At 37.4% G+C, this 25,538-nt stretch overlaps 2 protein-coding genes and 2 long non-coding RNA genes across 4 annotated transcripts; 3 read left to right on the forward strand and 1 right to left on the reverse strand.

Annotated features, from left to right (window-relative positions):
- Window positions 1–7,623: 7,623 nt before the first annotated feature.
- Window positions 7,624–9,568, forward strand: LOC118490109 (40S ribosomal protein S30). Its single transcript, XM_035987331.1, has 3 exons — window positions 7,624–7,766; window positions 7,860–7,997; window positions 9,349–9,568. Exons 1-3 carry the CDS (start codon window positions 7,763–7,765, stop codon window positions 9,393–9,395), a joined length of 189 nt encoding a protein of 62 aa, XP_035843224.1. The 5' UTR covers window positions 7,624–7,762; the 3' UTR covers window positions 9,396–9,568.
- Window positions 9,569–11,881: 2,313 nt separating this feature from the next.
- Window positions 11,882–13,938, forward strand: LOC118490110. The gene is made up of 3 exons (XR_004888162.1): window positions 11,882–11,947; window positions 13,376–13,430; window positions 13,809–13,938. It is a non-coding gene; the product is annotated as an uncharacterized LOC118490110 (long non-coding RNA).
- Window positions 13,939–14,358: 420 nt separating this feature from the next.
- Window positions 14,359–14,808, forward strand: LOC110928513. The gene is made up of 2 exons (XR_002586425.2): window positions 14,359–14,438; window positions 14,604–14,808. It is a non-coding gene; the product is annotated as an uncharacterized LOC110928513 (long non-coding RNA).
- An 85-nt stretch (window positions 14,809–14,893) lies between these two features.
- On the reverse strand, window positions 14,894–17,217 carry LOC110928512 (60S ribosomal protein L31). Its single transcript, XM_022171527.2, has 3 exons — window positions 17,072–17,217; window positions 16,785–16,895; window positions 14,894–15,321 (listed from the first exon to the last, which is right to left on the reverse strand). The coding sequence occupies exons 2-3, from the start codon at window positions 16,865–16,867 to the stop codon at window positions 15,042–15,044; spliced, it is 363 nt and encodes a 120-aa protein (XP_022027219.1). The 5' UTR covers window positions 16,868–16,895; window positions 17,072–17,217; the 3' UTR covers window positions 14,894–15,041.
- Between the last annotated feature and the right edge of the window lie 8,321 nt (window positions 17,218–25,538).

Below are 25,538 nucleotides of genomic sequence, written 5' to 3' on the forward strand. Positions count from 1 at the left end.
ACGTATCGAATCTGAAGAAGTGCCTTTCAGATGAAACCCTCATAGTTCCCTTGAAGGAGCTCACTATCGACGAGCGGTTGTAGTTCGTCGAGGAACCTGTTGAAATCACGGACCGGGATGTGAAGGTCCTCAAACACAAGAGAATCCCTCTTGTCCGAGTTCGTTGGAACTCACGCCGCGGCCCAGAGTACACCTGGGAACGCGAAGACCAGATGACAGAAAAGTACCCCCAGTTATTCGAAACCAATGCAACCACTACTGAGGCTGAAGCTACTACTGCGGAATTTCGGGACGAAATTCCAGATCAACGGGGGGGAGGATGTGACACCCCAGGAAAACCAGGAAACAACGCAACATAACTAGCTTCCTCAGTAACCGCATGCTAAATTTCGGGACGAAATTTCTTTCAAGTTGGGGATGATGTGACAACTCGAACTTTCAAGGTTAGCTTTGTCTAATCTCGTGGCGCTCGAATTGTATGGCTATTATTCATGTCCTTCTATACATCGTCTTTGTGTCTACGTTCTTTAAGTGTTATTAAACTTGTCTGATTACACTAAATTTCTATGAGTAAATAGTTGTGTGTTGTTACATAGTAAAAATAAACGTTTAGATTATATGGATATATATATATTCATTCACAGGTAATAATTATGTGTAAAGGTTATATATTAGATAGATAAATATTACACGATTATATGACCATAACCCCTTGGTTTCTTGTGTTTTATCTCGGCCCATGTATGTCAAGCCCGGTTCGGCCAGGATAGACCCGACCGCCCAAACCTTTATTATATTTACAAATGTGATATTTCTTCATAAGATAGTTTTCAAAACAAAACCCTACTTCTTCCACTTGGTTGCGACGGCAGACGATTTCCCCCCTAAAGTTAGTGTGCTCGAATATATCTCTTCACCTCTAGGTTAGTAATATCATTATTTACTTTGTTTATGCTAGCCCAATATCCTATAACATTACATGTGGGATATCTTGAAAGTGCAGCCAATGTTGGGTAATGATTACTTCAACAGCCATTTTGTTCATTTGTTCATAATTGCATGAGAATTGTCAGGGGGCATGGGGTTGGATTAATATTCATATATTGACATAATCGATGACTTGGTGCATTAACTATTATTTTTATTCTTAGTGGTAACATGTTGAGTTATCCATATTGAAATCTGACCAGGATCATATGTGATGTATTGATTGGTATTATTATATGTGATAGTGGGCCGAGACTTAAACATATGTGGACTAGAATATCAGTGTGATGTATATGCATACATGTTAGTGGGCAGGGATAGTTTAAGGCATATAGACGGGCTCAGTTGTAAGCAGATAGGGTGTACCATGGACCCAAGGATACCCTTGGCTGGGTTTTTTTTATGGGCTGCGTAGGTTATGGGTCGACCCCTTTCACACTGGGCCGATCCAATGTGAAAAAGCTAAGGGTGCAACTTTTTGAGTATGATTACATGTTGGGTGCCTATTAATATTGTTTTCCTATATATATACGAAACATATTAACTCATTGTAATGATAAGTTATGAGCATGACTAGTTGATTACTTACAAACTGATTAGGGGTGATCAGCTTGAAAGGTGTAAACGTGACTTTATGTGCTGACATGTGTGCCAAGACGTGCAAATAAATTGTGCATACCAAACTGATTGTTCTATGATAACTACATTAGGGACGGTTGAATGAGTCGGAGTATATAACTAGTCATACCGAGCAAACCAAGGTGAGTTCACACCCTTACTAAGGCATGGGATTCCCGGGGCTTGGGAATGGGTTTAAAGGAATAAGGTTGAATAGACTTGCACTGACACTATTACTATACTACCATACCATCGTCCTCGGTTGTGCAGGACACATACGTTCAATCAACGTACACTGATACATATTACTATCCTCGGTTGTGAATGATACTTATACATATTACTATCCTCGGTTGTGAAGGATACTTATACGTATTACTATCCTCGGTTGTGAAGGATACTTATACTTATTACTATCCTCGGTTGTGAAGGATACTCACGTAAGACCTACGTGAACTTATACTTACTACTGTTCTCGGATTGTGAAGAACACTTATGGTTACGAGTAGTCTAGTGGTTATACAACATGGGAAGCCCCCACCAATAGAACGTACTATCGGCCCAGTAGAGCCACATGTTACAAACGAATATACTATTACGCATTTACTTTCTGTGAACTCGCTCAACTAGTTGTTGACTCTCTGCTGCATGCCTTGCAGGTCGTTAGATATATGGAGCTTGCACAGGGAGGAGCAGGTCGTTGTGGGCATGGATCATGAACGCTTAATTAAACACTTATGACATTTTATACATTATTATTTATGCTGGGTTTACTTACATGCTTCCGCTACTAAAACAAAGTTTGGTTTTGAACATCAATCATGTCGTGATGAATTACATTATTTACTTTATTATTAAATGCTATGTTTGATATGATTGGTGGCTTGATCCTGGTCATGTCACGCCTCCAAGCGGTGGTACTCCGCGTATGGATTTTGGGGGTGTGACAGATTGGTATCAGAGCCATTGGTTATAGAGAACTTGGTTTTAATATGGGAAAACGTTTTTATTAAAACCAGACTATAACCCGAGTGCTCTCAACGATCCACAACGACGCTTCGCTCCACGTGCAAGACTCACCATCCTAGGTAATAAGGTTTATGTTTATTGCCTACATGCTAGAATTGCATAGAACTTTGCTCGCAGTATGCTTAGATTACATTGCTCACTACTTGTTATTGCTTGAACACACTTGTGTGCTTACACTCTTCTGTCATCGCACCACTCGCGAACCATTCTCACTTATTTTACCTTTACTATGAAGATCATGTCCGGACGTGTGAACATGACTCAAGCCCAGTTGGCGGCTCTCATTCAAGAACAAGTTGCTGCGGCACTTGCGGCTGCAAACGCAGGAGGTATACCCTGCAGTCCTAACTCGTTCTAGGATCTTTAGATCCTACGTTCCTAATCAACTCTTATGTTTAACCTCATTCTGTTCTTACACATTAGGTCAACACGTTCAGCAACCTGTGTGTACCTTCAAGAATTTCATGGATTGTCGTCCTAGCACGTTCAGTGGCACGGAGGGAGCGGTTGGACTCCTCCACTGGTTTGAAAAGCTCGAGTCGGTGTTCGAGATGTGTGAATGCCCTGAGGCTCGCAGGGTCAAGTATGCCACTGGTACCTTAGAGGGGATTGCGTTAACTTGGTGGAACGCACAAGTGCAGATCCTAGGGTTGGCAGCTGCTAACGCCACCCCTTGGAATGACTTCAAGGAACTGATTAAACGCGAATACTGCACTCGGGAAGATATTCATAAGTTGGAAGACGAGCTGTATCATTTGAAAATGACTGGGTCGGAAATCGAGGCTTATACCAAGAGGTCGAACGAGTTGGCTGTGCTGTGTCCAACTATGGTGGACCCTCCATACAAGCGCATCGAGTTGTACCTCAAGAGATTAGCACCAGAGATTCAGAGCCATGTGACATCGGCTAATCTTGACAACATCCAGGCTATTCAACGCCTCGCTCATCGCATTACAGATCAGGCAGTGGATCAGAACAGACTGCCTAAACGTGTCAGCGCTACTGCTACTGTTACCACTGCTACTACACTTGCTACTCCCAGTGAAAACAAGAGAAAATGGGATGGGGATTCTAGTAAGGGATCAGCTTCAGTTCAGTCACAGGTCCAGCAGCGAAAGACTGACAGTTATCAGAGCCCCAGTCAGCACTCCTCAGGCAGCCACAGGCAGGGTGGATATCGAGGGAACCTCCCAAAGTGTAACACCTGCAACAGACACCACAGTGGCCAGTGTAACAAGGGTCGCTGTCAAAGATGCCTCAAGATGGGTCATGAGGCCAAAGATTGTAGAAGCCCTCGACCTGCGAACCAGAATCAGCAGCAGCCTCAAGCACAGCAGAATCAGCAACAGGGCAACAAAGGATGTTTTCATTGCGGCGCAGAAGGGCACTTCAAAAGGCACTGCCCTCAGCTAAACAGGAACCAGAACAACAACAACAATAACAACAATCAGGGAAATGGCAACAACAACAATGGTGGGAACAACAACGGCAATGAAGCGAGGGGTCGTGCGTTTGTGTTGGGGCAGGGTGATGCCAGAAATGATCCCAACGTCGTTATGGGTAAGTTTCTTCTCGACGATATTTATGTTACCGTTTTGTTTATTAAAACTGTGATCTAATGCTTTAATGTACAAGTAATTAATACTTGTGATCTAATGCGTCTAATCTACAAAGATGGGCTCCATCTATGCAAACAAAAACAAAAAGAAAAAAAGTACCGTAACATAAAATGAAGATATTATGTGTCACATTTTATTTTATTAAAACTGCCTAATATTTATATTTAGATATATCTTAGAACTAACTACAACAAACTTCCTAAATAAAGGGGTGTCAAATCTAAAATTGAACTCTAATCCACTTCTATAGTTACTACTATAACTACATAGCAGGACACCTCTATATCTATTGCTAAACAAATTTAAAAAACGAATCCAGTTCTAAATTCAATTGTTGCGAAAAACCAAGCATGCTAGATTCAAAATTCTAAGGCCAGTTCTGTTATATCGCAGCAGTGAATAATTGTTTTCTTTTATTTACTTTTATGTGAATGTTAACTTATTTGATTTTTCATATTCAGTTGCATGATGAACATGCCAATTTAAGCAACCCATTTGTCGAATAAGCTTCTAAGGTATTTATTTTGCTGGTTTTTAAGTATTCTTTTTGCGTATATCTTTCATATTAACATGCTCGTTATGTTATTACATGTGAGTTTTATTGCAGGATGATGGTGATAAAAGTGTTGATATTATTTCTTATGGTGCAATGTTTAGTCCCTACAAGTATAATCTTTAACGTGAATTTAGTGAAGATGTAATTTTAATGTTTATTTAATCTTTTTTAACTTTTTATTCAATTTTTGTCATTTTTAAGGATCGAAAGTTTGAGACTCAAAGGAAGAGATCCAGGAGACTCTCTGAATGGAAATGGAGTGAGGTTATAAATTTAGACGATTCTTAGGACAATGACAAAAAAGAGGAATTAGAAGATATTGCCGATTCAATCACAAACCAGAAAACCCGATTAAAAATACCTCGAGTGTCAATTCGGAAGCGGAACAGATTTCATGCAGTATAATATGAATTCTATCGAGTGTTTTTATGTTTTTTTTTTCATTTTCAAGTGTTATGTTTGATCAAGACGTATGAATAAAATTTATTTTATATTTGAACTTTTATTTTTGGTGTTAATATAAATGCGGTTATTGACCATATTAATAAAGTTCAAAATAAAGTTAGTATGCTAAATTTACAAGTCCACTAAACTTATATAAGTTAAGGGGAAGGTTCTATGCAGAACACTAAGTATTGCGAGAACACGCAGAACAAAATAAATTACTCATTTTTTCAATCGTAAAAACCTCAAAAGTAAATGAAAATGTTACAAATGTAAGATTTATTGTTTCTCACACTAGAATTCATAACAAAATATGGAAAATTTTCCGTTTTTATATAACCTACACATAGGTAGGTTATGTGTAGGTTAAATTACCTACATGTATGTAGGCTATGTGTAGGTAAAAATATATAGTTTTTTTTATGTATATGTAATACACATATGAATGTAAGAAATATAAAATTTTTAAAAAAATATCCACCTTAAATCCCAAAATTTAGTGATTTAGAGTTGTTCTTTTTGTTCTCGCAATATTTAGTGTTTTGTAATGATACTCATCATATAAGTTAATATCCTAAAGTTGCAATAAATAAATATTGCAGTTATTCTTGAATATTAATCTAATAATTTGTATTTCTTAATTAAAAATAATAAAGTAATAAACTTTAAAGCTAAACAAAAAACTGAACTTACATAAAGTTAAGAGTTAATTACATAGTTAGTCCCTGTGGTTTGCACAAAGTAACATACTTAGGTACTAATAATTTAGCATCACATTCTAGGGTATTAACTTTTCAATTTGTAACGTTTGAAGGTATTACCGTTATTTGTAGGCTTAAAATCACATTCTGTTAGTACCTAAACATGTTATTTTGTGCAAACCACAAGGACTAACTATTTTAATACCCTAGAAGTTAATACCTCCAAACGTTACAAAATGAAAAGTTAATACCCTATAAGGTGATTTTAAACTATTAGTACATAAGTATGTTATTTTGTACAAACCACAGGGACTAACTATGTAATTAACTCTAAAGTTAATAAAGATATAAACTCTTAACATACTATTTTTTACAAAAATTGTTTTTAAAATTTTATAAAAATATAATTTATATATATATAAAAACGAAATTTAACAATTAAAGATAAAGGTGTAAAACGTACTTACGAGTCAACTACTATTTTTATTTTTATAAAAACAAAAATTTAAAACTTAAAGTTTATTGGATGAGTACCATGTGGATATTTAAAAAAAGTTATGAAATTTAAAGAATAAATTATAAACTTTATCATTTAACCAACAAAATAAACTTACTTTACAACTATAACAGTTTATCTTTTATTTTTTGTCATTTGATTATCATCTTTAAAAAAAATGAAACTTCACATGTGTAAAACAATTTTTTACTTTATTTATAAACAAAACATTTTGTTTTTATAAAAAAATAATTCTTTTATAAACATTTTTTGTAACAAGTAATATAAATAAAATACTCCAGAAATTTACAATCTTACTAGATAAATACTAAATTGTGTTGCAAATTTTTAGGAATTATAAGTTTAACTATATTGTTCTAGATAATATTAGTCAGTTTCAAAAAAAAATTTTTACCAACTTGACTAGATACATAGTAGATTGTGTTGCATATTTTTAGGGATTATAAGTTAAAAGTAGACTCATATAGATAAGATTAGTTAAGAACTAAAAATCTGAACTTAGTATGATATAAAGTTAATAAAGATATAAGCTCTTAACATCCAATTTTTTTATAAACACTGTTCTTGAAATTTATAAAAATATAATTTTTTTATATATGTAAAAAACTTAAATTTAACAATTTAAGCTAAAGCTCTAAAACGTACTTACGAGTCAAATACTATTTTTTATTTTTATAAAAATGAAAATTTTAAACTTAAAGTTTATTGGATGAGTACTATGTTGATATTTAAAAAAAGTTATGAACTTTAATGAATATAATTATACTTTATAATTTAACCAATGAAATAAACATACTTTACAATTATAACAACTTATCTTTTATTTTTTGTCTTTTGATTATTAATTTTTATAAAAAAACAATATTTTTTGTCTTTTGATTATTACTTTTTATAAAAAAAAAACAAACTTTACATATGTGTAACACTAATGACATACATCCACCACAATATTATCATAAATATTATACGAATAAGAAAACTACCAGAAACAAGTGCCGTATTCTAAAGTGTCGCCCCCGCCACATCGCGTGGGCACCCTACTAGTATAATATATCCATGGTTTCTAAATGTATTCTAACCATTGGACAAGCCCATAAGTCAATAACCAAACCCATTATTAATAGCTAAGGCCCATAATATTAGCTAAGGCCCATAATATCAGCTAAGGCCCAAACAGCCTGTTAGTTAACCGACGCCGACTATATACAAGTGTTTTCGCCCAAACCCTAGTACATTCTCCGTTATCTTTCGATCCAGTTGCCCTAGAGCCAGCCGATCGTCAAACTTCAAGATGGGTAAGCTTCAATTTCTTCACATGTATGGTAACCCTTTGCTAAAAATTGGATCTTGAGTCGAAAATGAACATTGTTATTTGATTTTGTATACAGGAAAGGTTCACGGATCGTTGGCACGTGCCGGTAAGGTGAGAGGGCAAACACCGAAGGTGGCGAAGCAAGATAAGAAGAAGCAGCCACGTGGCCGTGCTCACAAGCGCATTCAATACAACCGCCGTTTTGTCACCGCCGGTAACCCAACTGTTTACTTTTTATAAGTTTATGTTTTTGTGTGGTAAGATTGTTTGTTGTTTTAATCCTTAAATATGGTTGCAAAAGTGGTTAAGCGCTCCCTAATCGGTCGACCGGGTAGTTGAGATTATTTGGACATGTTAAATTATAAAAAACTTAGTTTTCGGGAAATTATATATCATAAGTTCACTAATATTGATAACAAAACACCTGAATATCAAAATATAAATCAAGGTTGGAGAACTCGCTAGTCGCTAGTTGACCGGTGAGGTTGGGACTAGCGACTACTCGGGATTAATCGGGGCTAATCGGATCTGGTTTTTTATATGTAATTTTCATTTTTATGTATACATATACATATTTTTATAGGTAAATATTTTAAGTAGCTAGGTTTTAACTCTTACTCAACTCATTTTTTTAAGTATACAAGATTAATTGCTAGAATTCATATGTATTGGTTGGAAACTGGCCGGATTTTAGAAGTTTTGGCTGGAATATACAGGTTTTTTGCAGGAATTTGGCCGGAATCGCCGATTTTTTTGGTCGGCCGACTAGGCCGACTAGCGGTTAATTGACTGATTAACGAAAAATTACTCGGTTACTGGCCGACTAGCGAGTAAACGCTGACTAGTCGTGATTTTAACAACACTGATATAAATACAAAAATACATGTTTAGATAGTAAAATATTTTAAAAATTGATGTTCATTTCTTTAGAAATGATATTCATTCTTTAATATGATAGGCATATGAATTATGTTTTTCTATATTTTAAAGTCAAACTCGGCCCGAGTTTACCTACTAGATCCAATTTTGGTTGAGGTTGACCGCGTTTGATCGATTCTGAGTAATTAGGCGGAGTTGAAGAAAGTCGCCTCGGCAGCCTCTGAGACCTTGTTTTACAACATTGGTTGTATCCAAACACAGGGATTAGAATTGATATTAGAAAAGTTGATTATCAGTTGATTAGTGCTTGTATGCTTAGCTGGTCTTAGGGGCAAGTTCATTTAAGAGCCAATAATACGTTGAGAATTGCGATGCTCTCAAAATGCACTTGTACGTAGTCTTTTGAGTTTGATACATAAGACGGTTACCTTTCCATTTTACAGCTGTTGCAGTATTTAACAAGTTCTTGGTTTGAAATGAACGCCCTAAACCAATATTATATGAGAATCGAACAATGCACTTGTACACAATGGTTTGCTGTAGGCGGTTACAAAACTGCTTTTTGTATTATGTGTTACATTTAAAGCAATGTGTATAACGACAAGTGTATTTTGGGATTCTTAAGTAGATAAATATGAAATATCTTAGGTCGGGTTTTCACGTACGTTTTGTGTTTGATTTTGCAGTTGTTGGTTTCGGTAAGAAGAGGGGGCCGAATTCATCTGAGAAGTAAGGTGGTTGATGCACATCAAGCAGCATAGTCTTGTAGTTTATTTTGATGGAAATTTTAGACCTTTATGATGTTTGACTATACAATGCTTTTTATCTGGTTATGAAGTTGGATGAATATTTTCTATCTTTTTGTGGTGAAATTTGTATTCTGCATTTTGGCATGGTATTGTAATTTACATGTTTACTTTTACATTCTAATCTAGCAGTCTTTCAGGGTTTTAAATAAGCCAAACTAGGGGTGTAAACGGGCTGAAGCCGAGCCTGAGCCCGACGAGGCTCAAGCTCAGTTTGTTTTATGAAGCTCGAGCTTGGCTCGCAAATAAAACCCAAAGCTCAGGCTCGGCTTGAGTTATTTTGAGAACCACATATGAGCTAAAAGCTCGGCTTGAGTTCACTTTAATATCACTTAAATAAGCCTAAGCTCGGCTATCCATCAGGCAATAAACGAGCGAGCTGACGAGCCAACTATTGAGCGAGCCACGAATCGAACCTACCTTGGCTCTGGCTCGGCTTGTTTTCAAACCGAGCCGAGCCAGCTCGTTTAAAACCGAGCTTTTTTGAACTTTTTTCTAGCGAACTTTGAGCGAGCCCGAGCCACGGGCTTTTTGAACACTAGGGTAGCGTTCGTTTCATGGAATGAAATGGAATGGAATTAGGAAGTTTTTCTTTGTAAAATTGATCTTGGTTAGGGGAGGGAGGAATTTGAAATCCTTCACTCTAATGAAATATTTGTGACTATTTCAACATTCCTTAGAAATCCTTCACTCTAATGAAGGAATGGAATGGAATGTTGAAATAGTCACAAATTTCATTGATTAAAGAAATTCATTGGATTTCAAATTCCTCCCTCCCCCAACCAAGATCAATTTTACAAAGAAAAACTTCCTAATTCCATTCCATGAAACGAACGCTACCTAGCTATCCAATGTTATTATTACTTTTTATAAAGGCTGTCACATCATTTCTAGCAATGTTCATTGTTAAAACATTGCTTTGCATGATTGTGTTATTACAGGTTCTGTTTTCTTCTCTTTTAGGGTGTTTTATGTTATTTAAACTAATATTATCTAGAGTGAATTTCAAGTTTTGTCCTTTATCTTTAGGCCACTTTGCAAGTTTTGTCCTTTATGTTTAAATTTGACGAGTTTTGTCCTTTATGTTTAAAGATCAAGCACGTTTCACCCTTTATGTTTAAAAATCGAACACGTTTTGTCCTTTATGTTTAAAAAATCAAGCACGTTTTGTCCTTAAAAATCAAGCATAAAGGACAAAACGTGCTTGATTTTTAAACATAAAGGACAAAACTCGTCAAATTTAAACATAAAGGACAAAACTTGCAAAGTGGCCTAAAGATAAAGGACAAAACTTGAAATTCACTCTATTATCTACTTTCGTATCATTGTAACCTTTTTAAGTTACAGGAACTTATTAAAGAAATTATTGAAAAATTCATTTTTTTCATGCTAGAGAAAAAAATCGTTCACTTATACGTATAAGATTTATAATAATGATATATACAATAAAAATATAAAAGCTATCGAGTAACGAAAGTACGAAATATAGATGCCTTGTATTGGCTTAGTAAATTGCCCGCGTGTCGTTGTGACTTGTGACGTTCCGAAAAAAAAATTACGTTAAAATATAGACCAAGCGAAAACGTACATCAAAATAAAGATGAATACGTATTATATTTGACTTGATTCGTTTCCGAAAAAAAAAATTAAATTTACTTCAAACGTAGAACAACCGGAAACTTATATAATAAAGAACATATTATATTTGACACGACTTATTTCCGGGAAAAGTTTACGTTGAAATGTAAATCAACTTGAATTAGTATCTACATACACATAAAAATTAACACGTGGAACTCGATTACAAAGTATTTAGAAAGTTAAGGGGTTGTAAGCGTTTACGATGAAAGTCGAGGGGTAAAAGTATTAAAAAAAGCAAAAAGACAAAAAAGAGCATAAAAGTTAAAAAAAGAAACTCATAAACTTCAAAAATGCATGCATGCATGATTTGAGTTGATCAAGCTTTTGATCATCAAGGATGAATAGGCTGGCGAGGAGGTGGAAGAATCACTCCGACAACAACCTAAATGACGTCGATGAAAATTTATCCCTTCCCACGAGCTCCGGATTCCAACCCATTGATACCGGAGGTGTGTTTCCCTAATTTTGATAATTAGGGTTTATGATTACATGAATTTATTTCATTTTCGTCTTAGAATCACTGTCTGATTGATTGATTGATTGATTGATAAACACGCTACAGAGCAAGAGGAGCTGGTTAGATCACTTGTAAGATCTCAAGCTCGACAATCTCGTTTTTGGAGGGTAATTTACACTTCACAAACGTACATTATTTTTTTTAATAGAATTTGAAGTATCTGTAATGAAACTTTTATATTTGTTATAAAGATCTTGTATTTTATTATGTTTATTTGATTTTATGCTGTTATTGCAGCGTGTGTTTGCGGGATTGCTTTGTTGCTTCGTCGCATTTCTCATTTTCTCCATTCATGGACAAACAACAATGCCCTGGGAATTGGTATGCTATTGCTAGATGATAAAACATCTCTAATATATAAATATATGCCTGTGGTTTGGGTCATTTTGACAGTTTAGTCCAAAGGTTTCATTTTTCGCATATGGGTACAAAAAGGTTTCACCATTGCCATTTTAGTCCACTGGGTTAACTTCATCCATCTTTTAGTTAACGAGAAGGGCAATTCGGTCACTTTATTATGCCGAATTGCCCTTTTAGTTAACAGAATTACATATAAAATGACCGAATTGCCCTTCTCGTTAACAGAAAAAATGGATAAAGTTAACCCAGTGGACTAAAATGGCAACGGTGAAACCTTTTTGGACCCACATGCGAAAAATGAAACATTTTGGCTAAACTGGCAAAATGGACCAAAACACAGGGACTAAAATAAACTCAATTTAAAATGAATTAAGTTATTACCTTTTTAGGAAACTGCTTTTTTTTCTATAACCATGAGATCTATTAGGGAAAACTTACAGGGCTTCACCAATACTCTGCTAACCAGTGGGGCCAGTTGTTTACCACTGCGCCCTGAAGGTTATAAAACTAGGGTAAAGTTCTTCTACAAATAATCTTAACATACTAAACATACAAATTGAAGGAAAACTCAAAAAGACAAGGTGGCATTTTTGTAATTATCAATAACTATCAAAGTTACTCTACAAATATACCTAAAAAAACCTAACCACTCCCCCCACCCCCAAAAAAAACCTAAACCCCCCACCCCCCCCCCCCCCACACCCCCCAAAAACCTAAAAAAAAACCTACCCCCACCCCCCAAAAACCTAAAAAAGCCTAACCCCCCCCCCCCACCCACCCCCCAAAAACCTAAAAAAAAAACCTAACCCCCCCCCACCCCCAAAAAACCTAAAAAAAAACCTAACACCCCCCCCCCCCCCACCCAAATTTTATTTTATTTTTTAACATTTTTTATTAAAAAATCGCTACTTTTAGTAGCAGCCAAAAAAAAATTTTTTTTTTTTTTTTTTTTTTTGCTAACGAAATGTAGCGATTTTTTAATAAAAAATGTTAAAAAAAAATTTGTGTTTTTTTAGGTATTTTTGGTTGTAACTTTGATAGTTGGTGGTAATTACAAAAATGCCACCTTGTCTTTTTGGGTTTTCCTTCAATTTGTATGTTTAGTATGTTAAGATTATTTGTATTTGATCTTTTGCCTATAAAACTATAGTAAAACTGTAATACTCACGAGTCCCTTGATTGATTACCGTTTCTATAACCATGAGATCTATTAGGGAAAACTTACAGGGCTTCACCAATACTCTGCTAACCAGTGGGGCCAGTTGTTTACCACTGCGCCTTGAAGGTTATAAAACTATAGTAAAACTGTAATACTCACCAGTCCCTTGATTGATTACCATGTCTTTCTTTATCAGAAAACTGTGCGTGAATAATGTTTTATTGTAACAGCGTTACCATGCCTACTTCATGAATGAGATTGAATCATGGATTGTTATCGCTGCAGGTTAGATTTTTAGCATGACCTTATATGTTGCAGTATCTTTTTTGTGATTTCGTAACCAATGTTTTACATTCTGGAGCTTCTTATGCATGTTTTTTCTAACCATTTTGAAAATATTTTACAATAACTGCAAATTTTTTTTTTTTTAAAAAAGATGCGCAAAAATTGTTTGTTGGCCAAACTGACCTGTTTGAGATGTTCTAAAGTACCCTTTTCGCCATTTTCTCCCTCTCATTTCATGATTACAATAAAATTAACGAGTTAACGTTGTGAGTAGAGAAGTAACAAATTTTCACCAATAATATACTTTCGCATCAATTAAATCACCAAAACCGTTATGTTAGCTAGACGCATTATAGATATTTAACGCTCTTTTGACAGATTGGGCTGCAGTTTTAGTGTGTTCATTGGCCATTGCTGGCTTGCTTCAGAGCTCAAGGTCTCATAGACGATATCTTTGGTTCTCTTGCTTCTCCGGTGTTTTGTTAGCCGTGTTCTGGTTATATAATATGCTCAACTATGAAAGTCGTACACTTCTTTTACTTGCAATCTCTGACCTATCAACAACTACGAAAACACTTTACTAAAAGCAGGACAGTACTCCCAACTTTCGATTTGTATCACACCACTCTTAACTTTCAACTTATTTTTCTCTGACATTCCCAAACTAAATGTACCATAACCCACTTAGCTGACTCAGATGCCACGTCACCAAAAAGCCATGCCAGATACTACATCACCAAAAAGCCATGTCATATGCCACATAAAACGCCATGTAACTAAATAAGTGCCACGTCAGCAAAAAGCTAACTGGATTAGACTTCAGTTAGTTTGAGTTTGGGAGTGTCAGAAGAGAATAAGCTGAAAGTTGAGAGTAGTGACAATGACAAATCAACAGTTGGAAGTGTTATGACCAACGGATGAAAAAGTTATTTAAATCCAACCTCTTTTGCGTTGTAGGTTGCCCAAATTCCGGTGGGATGTTATTTGGCTTCCTTTTGGTCCATTGAGGTACTATTTTTCATTTCTTCTGTTTTAGGTTTCTTATTACACCAACAAAATAGCTTACTTTTACCTTTTTTTAAACAATTTCCTTCTTATGTGACATACTTACGTTGATAAACTCTCATTACACCACATTATATTTTGAAAATCAAAACTTCACTTTCGTTGCAGTGGAGCCGGGCTGTGTCTCTATCTGGATGCACTATTTAACGAATCATCCGAGGAGGTTAAAAAACTTCAAAGCTACATGTACACTTACAAGGCCCGATGACCCGTGTTTCAATTGCGAATGATATGATTCACAATTTGCACGATCGCGATGTATTGTGCCGGATTTTTACGACTTGTGTATGATCAAAAGCATAGCTTCATGTAATTCTGTGGTGTAAACAATTGCTTCATGTTTGAAAGCAACAAATGATGTATGGCTTAAAACTAAAAGTGCTATAAGGAAAGACAAGTGGGTATCAAAATCATCCACATCACATGCAAAATACCAAAAGGTAAAAAGTATTCTTGAAACAATGTAAACACTACAATCATAATAAAGGGTACCAAATATCAAAAACCAAACTCTCATATTTCAAGAAAAAGACAGATTTTACCAAATCAATCTTCATCATCAATGATTTTGGTGCCGAGACCCTTCAACCCTTCTGCTGGGATTTCAGCAACGGTGACAAGCGAGTAAAGTTCTTCCTTTGCATCTTCATCATCGTTTCTCTTGCGGGCAATTCGAACTCTGACTCTTCTTGGAACACTTCTGATTCCACGGCTCCAAACGTATTTGTTTAGTTTGACATCCACTCTCACGTCAGTGGTTCCCATGGTTTTTTGTGCAAACTTCTTGATCTCCTTGATGGCTTTGGGGGCCTTCTTCTTGAAGGTGCTGTTGAAAAAATCACAAAATACATTGTAGATCTGAGAACGCTCATGATATACAACTTATCTCTAATAAGTCAATTGAGTTAAGTTGACTATTTAGTATTTATGTACAAAGCAAGAGTTAAAATGTGTAAGGGCTACCACAGAATGATATTTCCAGCAAGTGAAACATCTATATGATATTTCACAGAACACATATTGAATAGCAAAATAACATGTCATCAAACCAGATCATAGTTGTTATTGATGAATAGCAATAAGGTATCTATATGCTACATAACGATAAGTAACGGGCAGATTTTTTATAAATAGCGATACACTAGAAAAAAATTAACAAATTTTCTATATGTATATTGTATCAAAATAACCTGGTATATATGCTATTTTATATGTATATTTTAACAAATACCTAAAATCCAGCTATTTTATAGCTATATTTATATTAAAAAATGTTGCTATTACGCTATCTATCGCTGCAACCCAAATAGCGAGCCTAGACCTATACACTACGTAGCGCGCTATAGCAATCGCTACGCTTGCTATTGACTACTATAAACCAGATAATTAAAAACATATAGAGTACAGAGCAAGAAGTTATGCCACTATTTTAAAAATAATTATTATGACCATAAAACCAGATTATCACTAGTAGGTATTTGAAAATAATCCAAAAGGCAATGTGAGAGTAACCCAGCCCTAAAACATATAGCCAAAAAAGCATTTGTGCAAATCGAAGCAAGCACGGCACCAGACTAACATAAAGATTTGTAAAAATACTACAAACTTACAAAATTTAAAAAATATAACTGCCATCACAACTTCCAACTGCTGTTCAAGGAATACCATATCTATGCAGTCAATGTCGGTGATATATCAGTTATATCGGTCATATCAGTCTCCTGGTAAAATATCGGTCTCAAATATCGGTACCGATAATATCAGCGATATTGACCGATAAAACCAATGATATTTGACCGATGAAACTGATATATCACTGAATTATCAGTGTTAATTGCTATATATATAAATTCTGCATTATATTAAAATTATCGATATCCCACCGAGATGACTTATATCTCAAATATCGGTCCTTAACCGATATCCGATATGTTACCGCATTAACTGCATAGTACCATATATGCACCAACTGATACTTTAATAATCAAGTAACCAACTATCATAAACCTAAAGAGCACCTTGAACCATACCAGTTAACAGAATACAATTTCCTCTAAAAACAAACAAGTACAAACTCTAAACTTCATCACATGATTGGCATCCAAATCAACAGTGCATTAGCAATCACCAATCAAATAATCAAAACAGTATAAACTCTATTCAGCTAATCCACACATACAACAAAATCACAACAGCAATTTTAAACTATCAAAACTTTTAGACACAATCAAAACACCATAAATTCAATATAAAAACAGAATAATCAAAGTCAACCGCTACAAAACGTACCATCCATGAAGCCGCTTGTGAAGATTAATGGTGTACTCTCTCGTCACCACCTCTTCCTTCCTTCCTTTCGTCTTCTCCACCATTATTTCGCCTCTAAAAACTACACCTTACCTGCAAAAAACGAAAAGTAGTTTAGCATTCGATTTAACAGTTCTGAATCGATTTTAAACGTGAAAACTATGATCGATACAGAAACGATTTGATTCAATTGACAACAGATTGATCAACTGAGATGTGTATGTTAGAAAGAGAGAGAGAGAGAGAGAGAGAGAGAGAGAGAGAGGAACCTAGGGTTTGGAATCTGCAGCAGAGGAGGAAGACGGAGGCGCTAAAGTGAAGTAAGGTAGATGAAGGCTATAAAAACCCTAATTTGGTTACCGGGTGTTTACATTTTTGTGGGCCTTGACCCGATAGTGTCCAACCCAATGGATTATTAAATGCTGGGCTTGATTAGTGAGCTTAGATATATAAATTTCTACAACCCACTTCACATTTTAGGTTACCTCTTGAATCAAGAGCAAAAGCTTTTAATTTTGATTTAAGGGTTTTTTACATATTCCCCCCCCCCCCCCCAAGAGGGCTTATTACATATTTACCCAACCAAAAAATTCAATTACATATTTCCCATTTTTTAAAGAAATTACTCATTTACCCTTGTGTTATTCCCATATTCCATCATTTGGTTTCCTCCCTGGTAATTGCTACTAACGACACCAAACCCTACGCAACAAACGGCGCCATCATTTCTTCCTTTGTTATTTGCTGGAATCTTCCCCTGGTATTCGCGAACCCTTTCGAGTTTCAGGTATATTGACTTAATTTCTTCACACAACATCTTTATCCAATCGACCGTCTTAAAACATGTAGAGTTTCAGGTAATCGATACGGTCTTGTGGTGAATTGGTTTTATGGTGAGATGAAGTACCAATCGGACCGTCAATACATTAGATAATTCTGAGAGTGTATATCAATATATAATTGTTAGAATATTTCAAGTTATCCATGCAAGTAACTCAAGGTCTAGAACTACTGCCAACACAAAAGAGAAGTCACAAATGGATGGGTTAAATGTGGTTTTAGTGCAGCAAAATATATCAGATAAGGATGATTGCTGGATATGGTGGAATGACGAAGAGGATGTCGGGTTTTCGGTTAAACAAGTCAGGAAAGACTTATAGGGCCTTGCTAAGGTGGCTGCTCCAAAGGCAAACCTGTTTGTTTGGCAAGCTATAAAGGGTAAAATCCCTACCATGGTGGCGCTGGCACATAGATGCATATTAATTTAGTTGTTTGTACAGACAATATGGTATGTCCCTGGAGGTTCAGTGGTTTACTTTGTTGTAATATAGCCACTTACAGGGCCTTGCTAAGGTGGCTGCTATGTACTCGTTTGGTTTAACAAAAGCTTTGTGTTGCCATTCAATTAAAAAAAATCATTCAGATTTGATACTACATATGATCTATTTCAATTAACTATAATTAATTACTGAATAATTAGTTGAAATATTAGTAATGTGCAAAGGTGGACTAATATATAGAGGCACTATCTGGTTCAACTATTTAAATATTAGCAATTATATACTACTCTTTCGGGAATATCGTAAAAGAGGAGATAGCAAATAGAGGAATTGGGGACATACAAGATAAATGGGGAAATATGTAAATATTATTTAATAAGTTCATTAGGGGTAAAATGGAAATTCATAAGAGTAGTTTTAATGAAAAGGAGAAATATGTAATATATATAGCTTAAGAAGGGAAAATATGTAATTGAATTTTTCAGTTGGGTAAATGTGTAATAAGTCCTTTTAGAAGGGGGAAGTATATAAAAATCCCTTGATTTAATACTTAAAATCTTTTTCCACGTGCCTGCCATGGTAAGCTTTATTGGGAATTCCTTGTAAGACCTCATGCCACTATTGGTGGCAGAAATAGTTTTGGCTCATAGAACTTTTGTTCAATCCTTTTATCTAATAAATGAGGATTAAAACTGATGTCATATGGATAAATTCATAGTTTTAATGAAAAGGAGAAATATGTAATATATATAGCTTAAGAAGGGGAAATATGTAATTGAATTTTCTGGTTGGATAAATATGTAATAAGTCCTCTTAGAAGGGGAAAATATGTAAAAATCCCTTGATTTAATACTTAAAATCTTTTTCCACGTGCCTGCCATGGTAAGCTTTATTGGGAATTCCATGTAAGACCTCATGCCACTATTGATGGCAGAAATAGTTTTGGCTCATAGAACTTTTGTTCAATCCTTTTATCTAATAAATGAGGATTAAAACTGATGACATATGGATAAATTCATCCAATCTAACAAAGGAATTTCAAAATGATAATGTTAATTTTTCAATTCATGTCATCACTTTTCTGATTTTTAAACAATAAAGAAAAGAAAATTTAATTAACTTAATTAAAATTTTTAAAAGAATAACTGAGACTAATTAACATCCCTGCAACTTATTCATTGGGCCAAACCTTCTCCCCCAATTAAACCATGGTTCTTTGCACCTTCTCTTCTCTGGAGATCCAAATACCGTATGGAGAATTGCTGCCTAAATCCATTCTTCTTTAAATACTTCATCATCATCTTTAGATTTTGATGCAGTTCTCCTTAACTCCCAGTCGGATCAAACACAAACAAGAAACGAAAAGCTGGAATTTTTATTCACAAAATTCAAACATCAACTGAGTTCCAAACAATGAAAAGAAACACCATAAATATAACTTCCTAAGCCACCAACGTACGAGGTAAACTAGGAGAAAATGCAGGAACAATAAGAGATAACTTCTAATTCAAATAAAGAAAAATAATAGATAAAAATTAACTAGATTCCAGCTGCTAACTTTATCCCCATCGCACAGCCTAAGCTGTTGGGCTTTGGCTTAAGTCTGACAAGCCAATTGGGCCTGAATTTGGGTCGCCTGGATCAAGGGGCCCAATGGCATCATTCCCCCCTTCTTCGGAAGGACTCGCCCTCGAGTCAAATGGATCATCCAGCTCGGAAACAAACGGTGACAGATCAGCCACATTAAAGGTTGCCGAGACATTATAGTGTCCGGGCAAATCTATCTTATAAGCGTTGTCATTAATACGTTTCAATACCTTAAATGGACCATCTGCTCGAGGTTGTAATTTGCCTGAGCGACCCCCCGGAAAACGTTCTTTGCTGAGATGAACCCAAACAAGGTCACCTTCCTGGAACACGACTTTCTTACGTCGCACGTTGGCCCGCCGTTGATACATAACGTTATTATTGATAATTTGATCACGCACCTGTTGATGGATTAACTTAATCTGGGCTGCCCGGTCTTCACCATCTGCACTAAAGTGTTCAGTAGCTGGTAGCGGAGCAAGATCTAACGGGGTAAACGGGTTCCGACCATACACAATAAGGAAAGGACTCATCCCGGTGGAGCGATGAGTGGACTGATTATACGCAAATTCAGCCTGAGGCAGAACTAGATCCCACTGCTTCGGGTTGGATCCCACAAGGCTGCGTAACAAATTACCCAAACTCCGGTTGGTGACCTCCGTTTGACCATCACTTTGTGGATGATGGGCACTACTAAAATTGAGACGAGAACCCAAACGCTTCCACAAAGTGCGCCAAAAGTGCCCCACGAACTTGACATCCCGGTCATATGTCAACGTTTTCGGTACGCCATGCAAACGAACTATTTCAGTGAAATATAACCGAGCAATCTGGCTAGCATCATAAGTTTTAGCACACGGAACAAAGTGAGCCATTTTAGAAAAATGATCCACAACTACCATGACGGAATCTTTTTGTCGTTGGGTTCGTGGAAGACCTACCACAAAATCAAGACTGACGTCCTCCCACGACCCATCAGAAACAGGTAATGGTGTATACAAGCCAGCATTTGAATGATGTGTTTTGGCGATGTGGCACGTGCGACACCGATCCACAATCTTTGTAACATCCATGCTCATTTTCGGCCAAAAAAAAGCTCCTTCACTAGCTTTAACGTTTTGTCTCTACCAAAGTGGCCTGCGAGAGCTCCCTGATGCCCTTCGAGAATGATGGCATCCCGCAAAGAACACTTAGGAACACACAACCGAATGCCTTTGAACAAAAACCCTTCGTGCAACGAGTATCCTTGTGTGGGTGTCACCCGACAAGCTGACCATAAGCCCGAGAAGTCTGGATCATCCGGGTATAGTGTAGAAAAAAGCTCGAATGCGTCAACTCGAACTTGGAGGGATGTTAACAGGGCTCGCCGCCTACTTAGAGCATCGGCCACCGTATTGGTGACTCTGGACTTGTGTCGGATAACAAAAGAAAAATCTTGTAAAAACTCGACCCATTTAGCGTGGCGCGCTTTGAGTTTGTGTTGGCCTTGAATAAAACGTAACGCCTGGTGATCAGAAAACAAGACAAACTCCGTGTGTAGAAGGTAGTGTCGCCAAAACTCAAGACTCCTAACAATTGCATAAAATTCCTTATCATATGTGCTGAATTTTTGTTTGGCTTCACTGAGCTTTTCACTGAAAAAAGTTATTGGGCGTCCCTCTTGGCTAAGTACTCCGCCAATCCCGAGCCCAGATGCGTCACACTCAACCTGGAAAGTAACCTGAAAATTGGGTAAGGCCAAGACGGGTGCACGTGTGATGCATTGTTTTAACCCTTCGAATGCCGTGGTGGCGGCAGGTGTCCAACAGAATGAATTTCCCTTCAAGCAATCAGTAATAGGGGCTGCGACGATACTGAAATTGCGAATAAAACGACGATAAAATGAGGCTAACCCGAGGAAGCTTCGTGCCTCGTGGATATTAGTCGGTATCGGCCAAGTGGTAATTGCTTCGATTTTAGAATCATCCATACGGATACCCTTCCCCGAAATTAAATACCCCAAAAATAAGACCTCTGGTGCCAAAAAACAACACTTTTCGCGGTTGGCATATAACTTCTGATCTCGCAAAATAGTGAAGACCTGTTTAAGATGATAAAGATGGTGTGGTATATCCCGGCTAAAAACGAGGATGCCATCAAAATAGACGACGACACAGTGGCCGATAAGGGGTTTAAATATGTGATTCATTAACCGCATAAAGGTGCTCGGGGCATTTGAGAGCCCGAATGGCATGACCATCCATTCATACAACCCGTCTCGTGTTTTAAAAGCCGTCTTCCATTCATCCCCCGGACGCATTCTGATTTGGTGGTACCCGCTCCGCAAATCCACTTTAGAGAAAATTTTAGCCCCGTGTAACTGATCTAGGAGGTCGTCTAAACGGGGAATGGGAAACCTATACTTGATCGTAATTTTGTTAACGGCTCGGCTATCAATACACATTCTATAGGCGCCATTCGGTTTAGGAACGAGTAGAGCCGGCACTGCACACGGGCTCATACTTTCGCGAATAAGACCCTTGTCAAGGAGCTCGGTAACCTGTCGATGTAGTTCTGCATATTCGGTTGGATTCATTCGGTAGGCTGGTTTATTTGGGATGGTTGCACCTGGCATGAAGTCGACGCAATGTTAAATTTCTCGTACAAGGGGAAGTCCAGGAGGAATTTCAGTGGGAAAGACATCCTTGAAGTCGGTCAGGAGTGGTTGTACTTCAAGTGGGGGTTCATCAGTTGTGGGGTTGGTCTCGGTGATGAGTAGGGCTAAGGCGAATGGAGGTTTAGCAGTTCGTGTAAAATCCAGGAACGCTGATTTGGTAAGGACCAGGGCTTCAGTTCTGGTGTCACGTATATCCAGTGGAACAAGTTGGACATTAACCCCTTCTTTCTTAAAACTGTAAGTATTGAGGAACCCGTCGTGTTTGGTGCGCCTATCATACTGCCACGGTCGCCCCAACAAGATGTGACATGCATCCATCGGAACGACTTCGCACCACACCTCATCCGAATAACGGGTCCCAATGCTAAACTGAACAAGGCACTGTGTTTAACCTTCACGACATTACCTTTTTTTAGCCACGTTAGCTGGTAAGGGTCGGGGTGGTCTTCGACTTTAAGGCCTAACTTTTCAACCATAACTGTGGCCACCATATTCTCGCATCTGCCCCCATCGATTATAATGGTACATACCTTGCCTTTTACCGTGCAGCGGGTTCGAAAAATGTTGTTGCGGAGCCAGAGATTATCTTTGACTTCATGATTCGGATTAGTGCTGAGAACCCATTGAGCTATAAGAGTTTCACCCTTGTCCGGATACACCACTTCAGTTTCAACCTCTTCAGGTTGGTCTTCTTCCGTATCATAAACAGGCAGGGTTTCATCCGTGAGGGTAATGAGCTGAGTATTCGAGCACTCCCGAGCAAAATGACCCAGCCCGCCACACTTGAAACAACGGGGCGGTGTACGAGCGGTAACGGTGGGTGTCTTGGAAGATGTTGCTCCCTCGCTTTTGCTTGCATTGAATCTGCTTCCAGTAGGTGTCCCCGAAACCCCTTTAAGGCTGTCGGCTTTGATTGGGCTCGACCGGGGTAACGTGGGTTTGGCTTTAGCTTTCAATTGTTTCTCCACCTTTAGAGCTAGTTGGCACACATCAGTAAAAGACTGTGACAACTCAAACTTTAGACTTATCTTGTAACGTTACGTACAAGTTACGTGCCTATGTGATACTTTGAGTTAATGTATGTTATGATATTATGTGCAATGTGTGTATGATAGTTATACAAATGTTTAAGTATTACATAACCCGATCGCACAATACACAAATTATGATGGATCGCACAAGCCTTTGGATTACACCCTTTTGCATTCGGACCAATAGGGCAGCCCAAGTAAGGGCCGGCCCACTTACCTATTACGTACAACATACACACACACACCTTAGGAAGTCATTCTCTCATTGTTACAATTCTCACAACACACACAAACCCTAGACTTTCTCTCTCTCGTTTTGCTTGGAACCCGACGGCACAAGACATCCTCCTATTCGAATCAAGCTTCCTGTTAATCGGTTAGTGTACTACCATGAACGTATGATTGCTAATATGTTGATTTCATGTGTTACATTCTGATTTTAGTAATGATGTATGGTTAATCGATGAGTTGGTGTTCTTAGAATCGGCTTGTAGGTGTGTTTGAAATATGTTTTAGTCCGTTGGATTGTATGACAGAAATCATATGGTAATCGATGGTGTTTGATAAATCAGTCGATGTGTTAGATGGTTCGGATTGAATGTTATGATGTATGCTCTTGTAAATCGCTATATTATTGTTCATATGTTTAGATTAGGGTTCATACGATGTGGATGTTTAAATGCCATGTTTGATCGATTTTGTGTTAACTAATTTGTTGGAATTGTGTTAATGGATATGATAAGTATGGAAACTTTGAATGAGTGTAACTGATTTGCTTAAATCATGGAAATTGGTTAATCAATCGCACAAGACTTCTTGGTTGAACAAGAAGTCCAATCGCACAAAAGAAACACACAAGCTCTCGGTCGTACAAGACTGACCTGGTCGCACAAGTTAATCTGGGCCTACCTGTTGGGCCGGGCAGTCCAATTGTCCATTCGCACAAGTTGAGCTGCTATGCTGTTTGGGCCGGACAAGCCCAAAGGCTAGTCGCACAACCCAGTTCACTCGCACAAAAGGTTACCAGTCGCACAAAGGAACATGATCGCACAATGTAACCCTAGCCGCACAAGTTGACTATTTCGTTATTTGGGCCGTACATGTTAAAATGGTTATTTGATTGTTTGGGCTGGATGAAATGTTGGGCTGGGCTACTTTAGATCGCACAACACGAACTGGATCGCACAATGTTATCCGTATGTTAATTATTTGGGCCATGAATGGTTAAACTGTTTATGTGTATGATGGGCCGGGTATAGATTGGGCCTAGTCATGTAATCGCACAAGATGGTTGGGCTCGCACAAGCTCTTTGGCCTAACCATCCGAATCGCACAAGTGGTGTATTTAATGTGTTGACTGTTTGCGTGCATACGTGTTTGTTATGATGTATACGTGCATTATTTGAACCGAACCTGACTTGTATGGTAACCCTGTTAGGACGTGGTTGACCACTGTTAGTTCAAGAGTCTTTTAATTGTGTATCTGCCGAGCAAACCAAGGTGAGTTCACACAGCCAAGGCATGGGATTCCCGGGTTGGGAATTGGGTTGGAATGTTGATATGATATGATTACTCGTACTTACGCAATCACTAGACTATAGACCATCGTCCTCAGGATAGTCAGGACACGTTACGTAAAGCCTACGTAACCCAGTAATTTCCATTTGTCTCCCGGGTCGGGAGGACACGTTACGTAAAGCCTACGTAACCCAATACCTTCTACTGTCTTCCGGGTCGGAAGGACACGCTGCGTAAAGCCTACGTAGCCCCCACGCGTACCACTGTCCTCGGGGAAGGGCACGTCACGTAAAGCCTACGTGACCCAGTACGTATTCCTGTTCTCGGTTTAAGAAGAACACATGGTTGCACTAGTCTAGTAAGTACCATAATGGGAAACCCCCATTATAAAGGATAAATGTGAGAATCCCTCACCAGTAGTATATACATGTATGGGAAGCCCCCACTAGATGAACTTACGCATTACTGTTATGAACTTACTTTCTGTGAACTCGCTCAACTAGTTGTTGATTATCTGCTGCATGCCTTGCAGGACCTTAGGTACTATATGGAGCTTGCACAAGGAGGAGCAGGTCGTTGTGGACAAGGATTCATGAATGCTTACTAAACACTTATGATATTTCATACGTTAACACTTATGATTGGGTTTTACTTAAATGCTTCC

This window comes from Helianthus annuus, chromosome 3 (assembly GCF_002127325.2).
Source record: "Helianthus annuus cultivar XRQ/B chromosome 3, HanXRQr2.0-SUNRISE, whole genome shotgun sequence".
NCBI classification, from domain to species: domain Eukaryota; kingdom Viridiplantae; phylum Streptophyta; class Magnoliopsida; order Asterales; family Asteraceae; genus Helianthus; species Helianthus annuus.

Coding starts and splice junctions, on each gene's coding strand:
- LOC110928512 (XM_022171527.2), bottom strand. CDS start 16,867: ATGGTGGAGAAGACGAAAGGAAGGAAGGAAGAGGTGGTGACGAGAGAG. Junction 15,322..16,784: donor CACAAGCGGCTTCATGGATG/GTACGTTTTGTA, acceptor TTTTTTCAACAG/CACCTTCAAGAAGAAGGCCC.
- LOC118490109 (XM_035987331.1), top strand. Junction 7,998..9,348: donor CCGCCGTTTTGTCACCGCCG/GTAACCCAACTG, acceptor TTGATTTTGCAG/TTGTTGGTTTCGGTAAGAAG.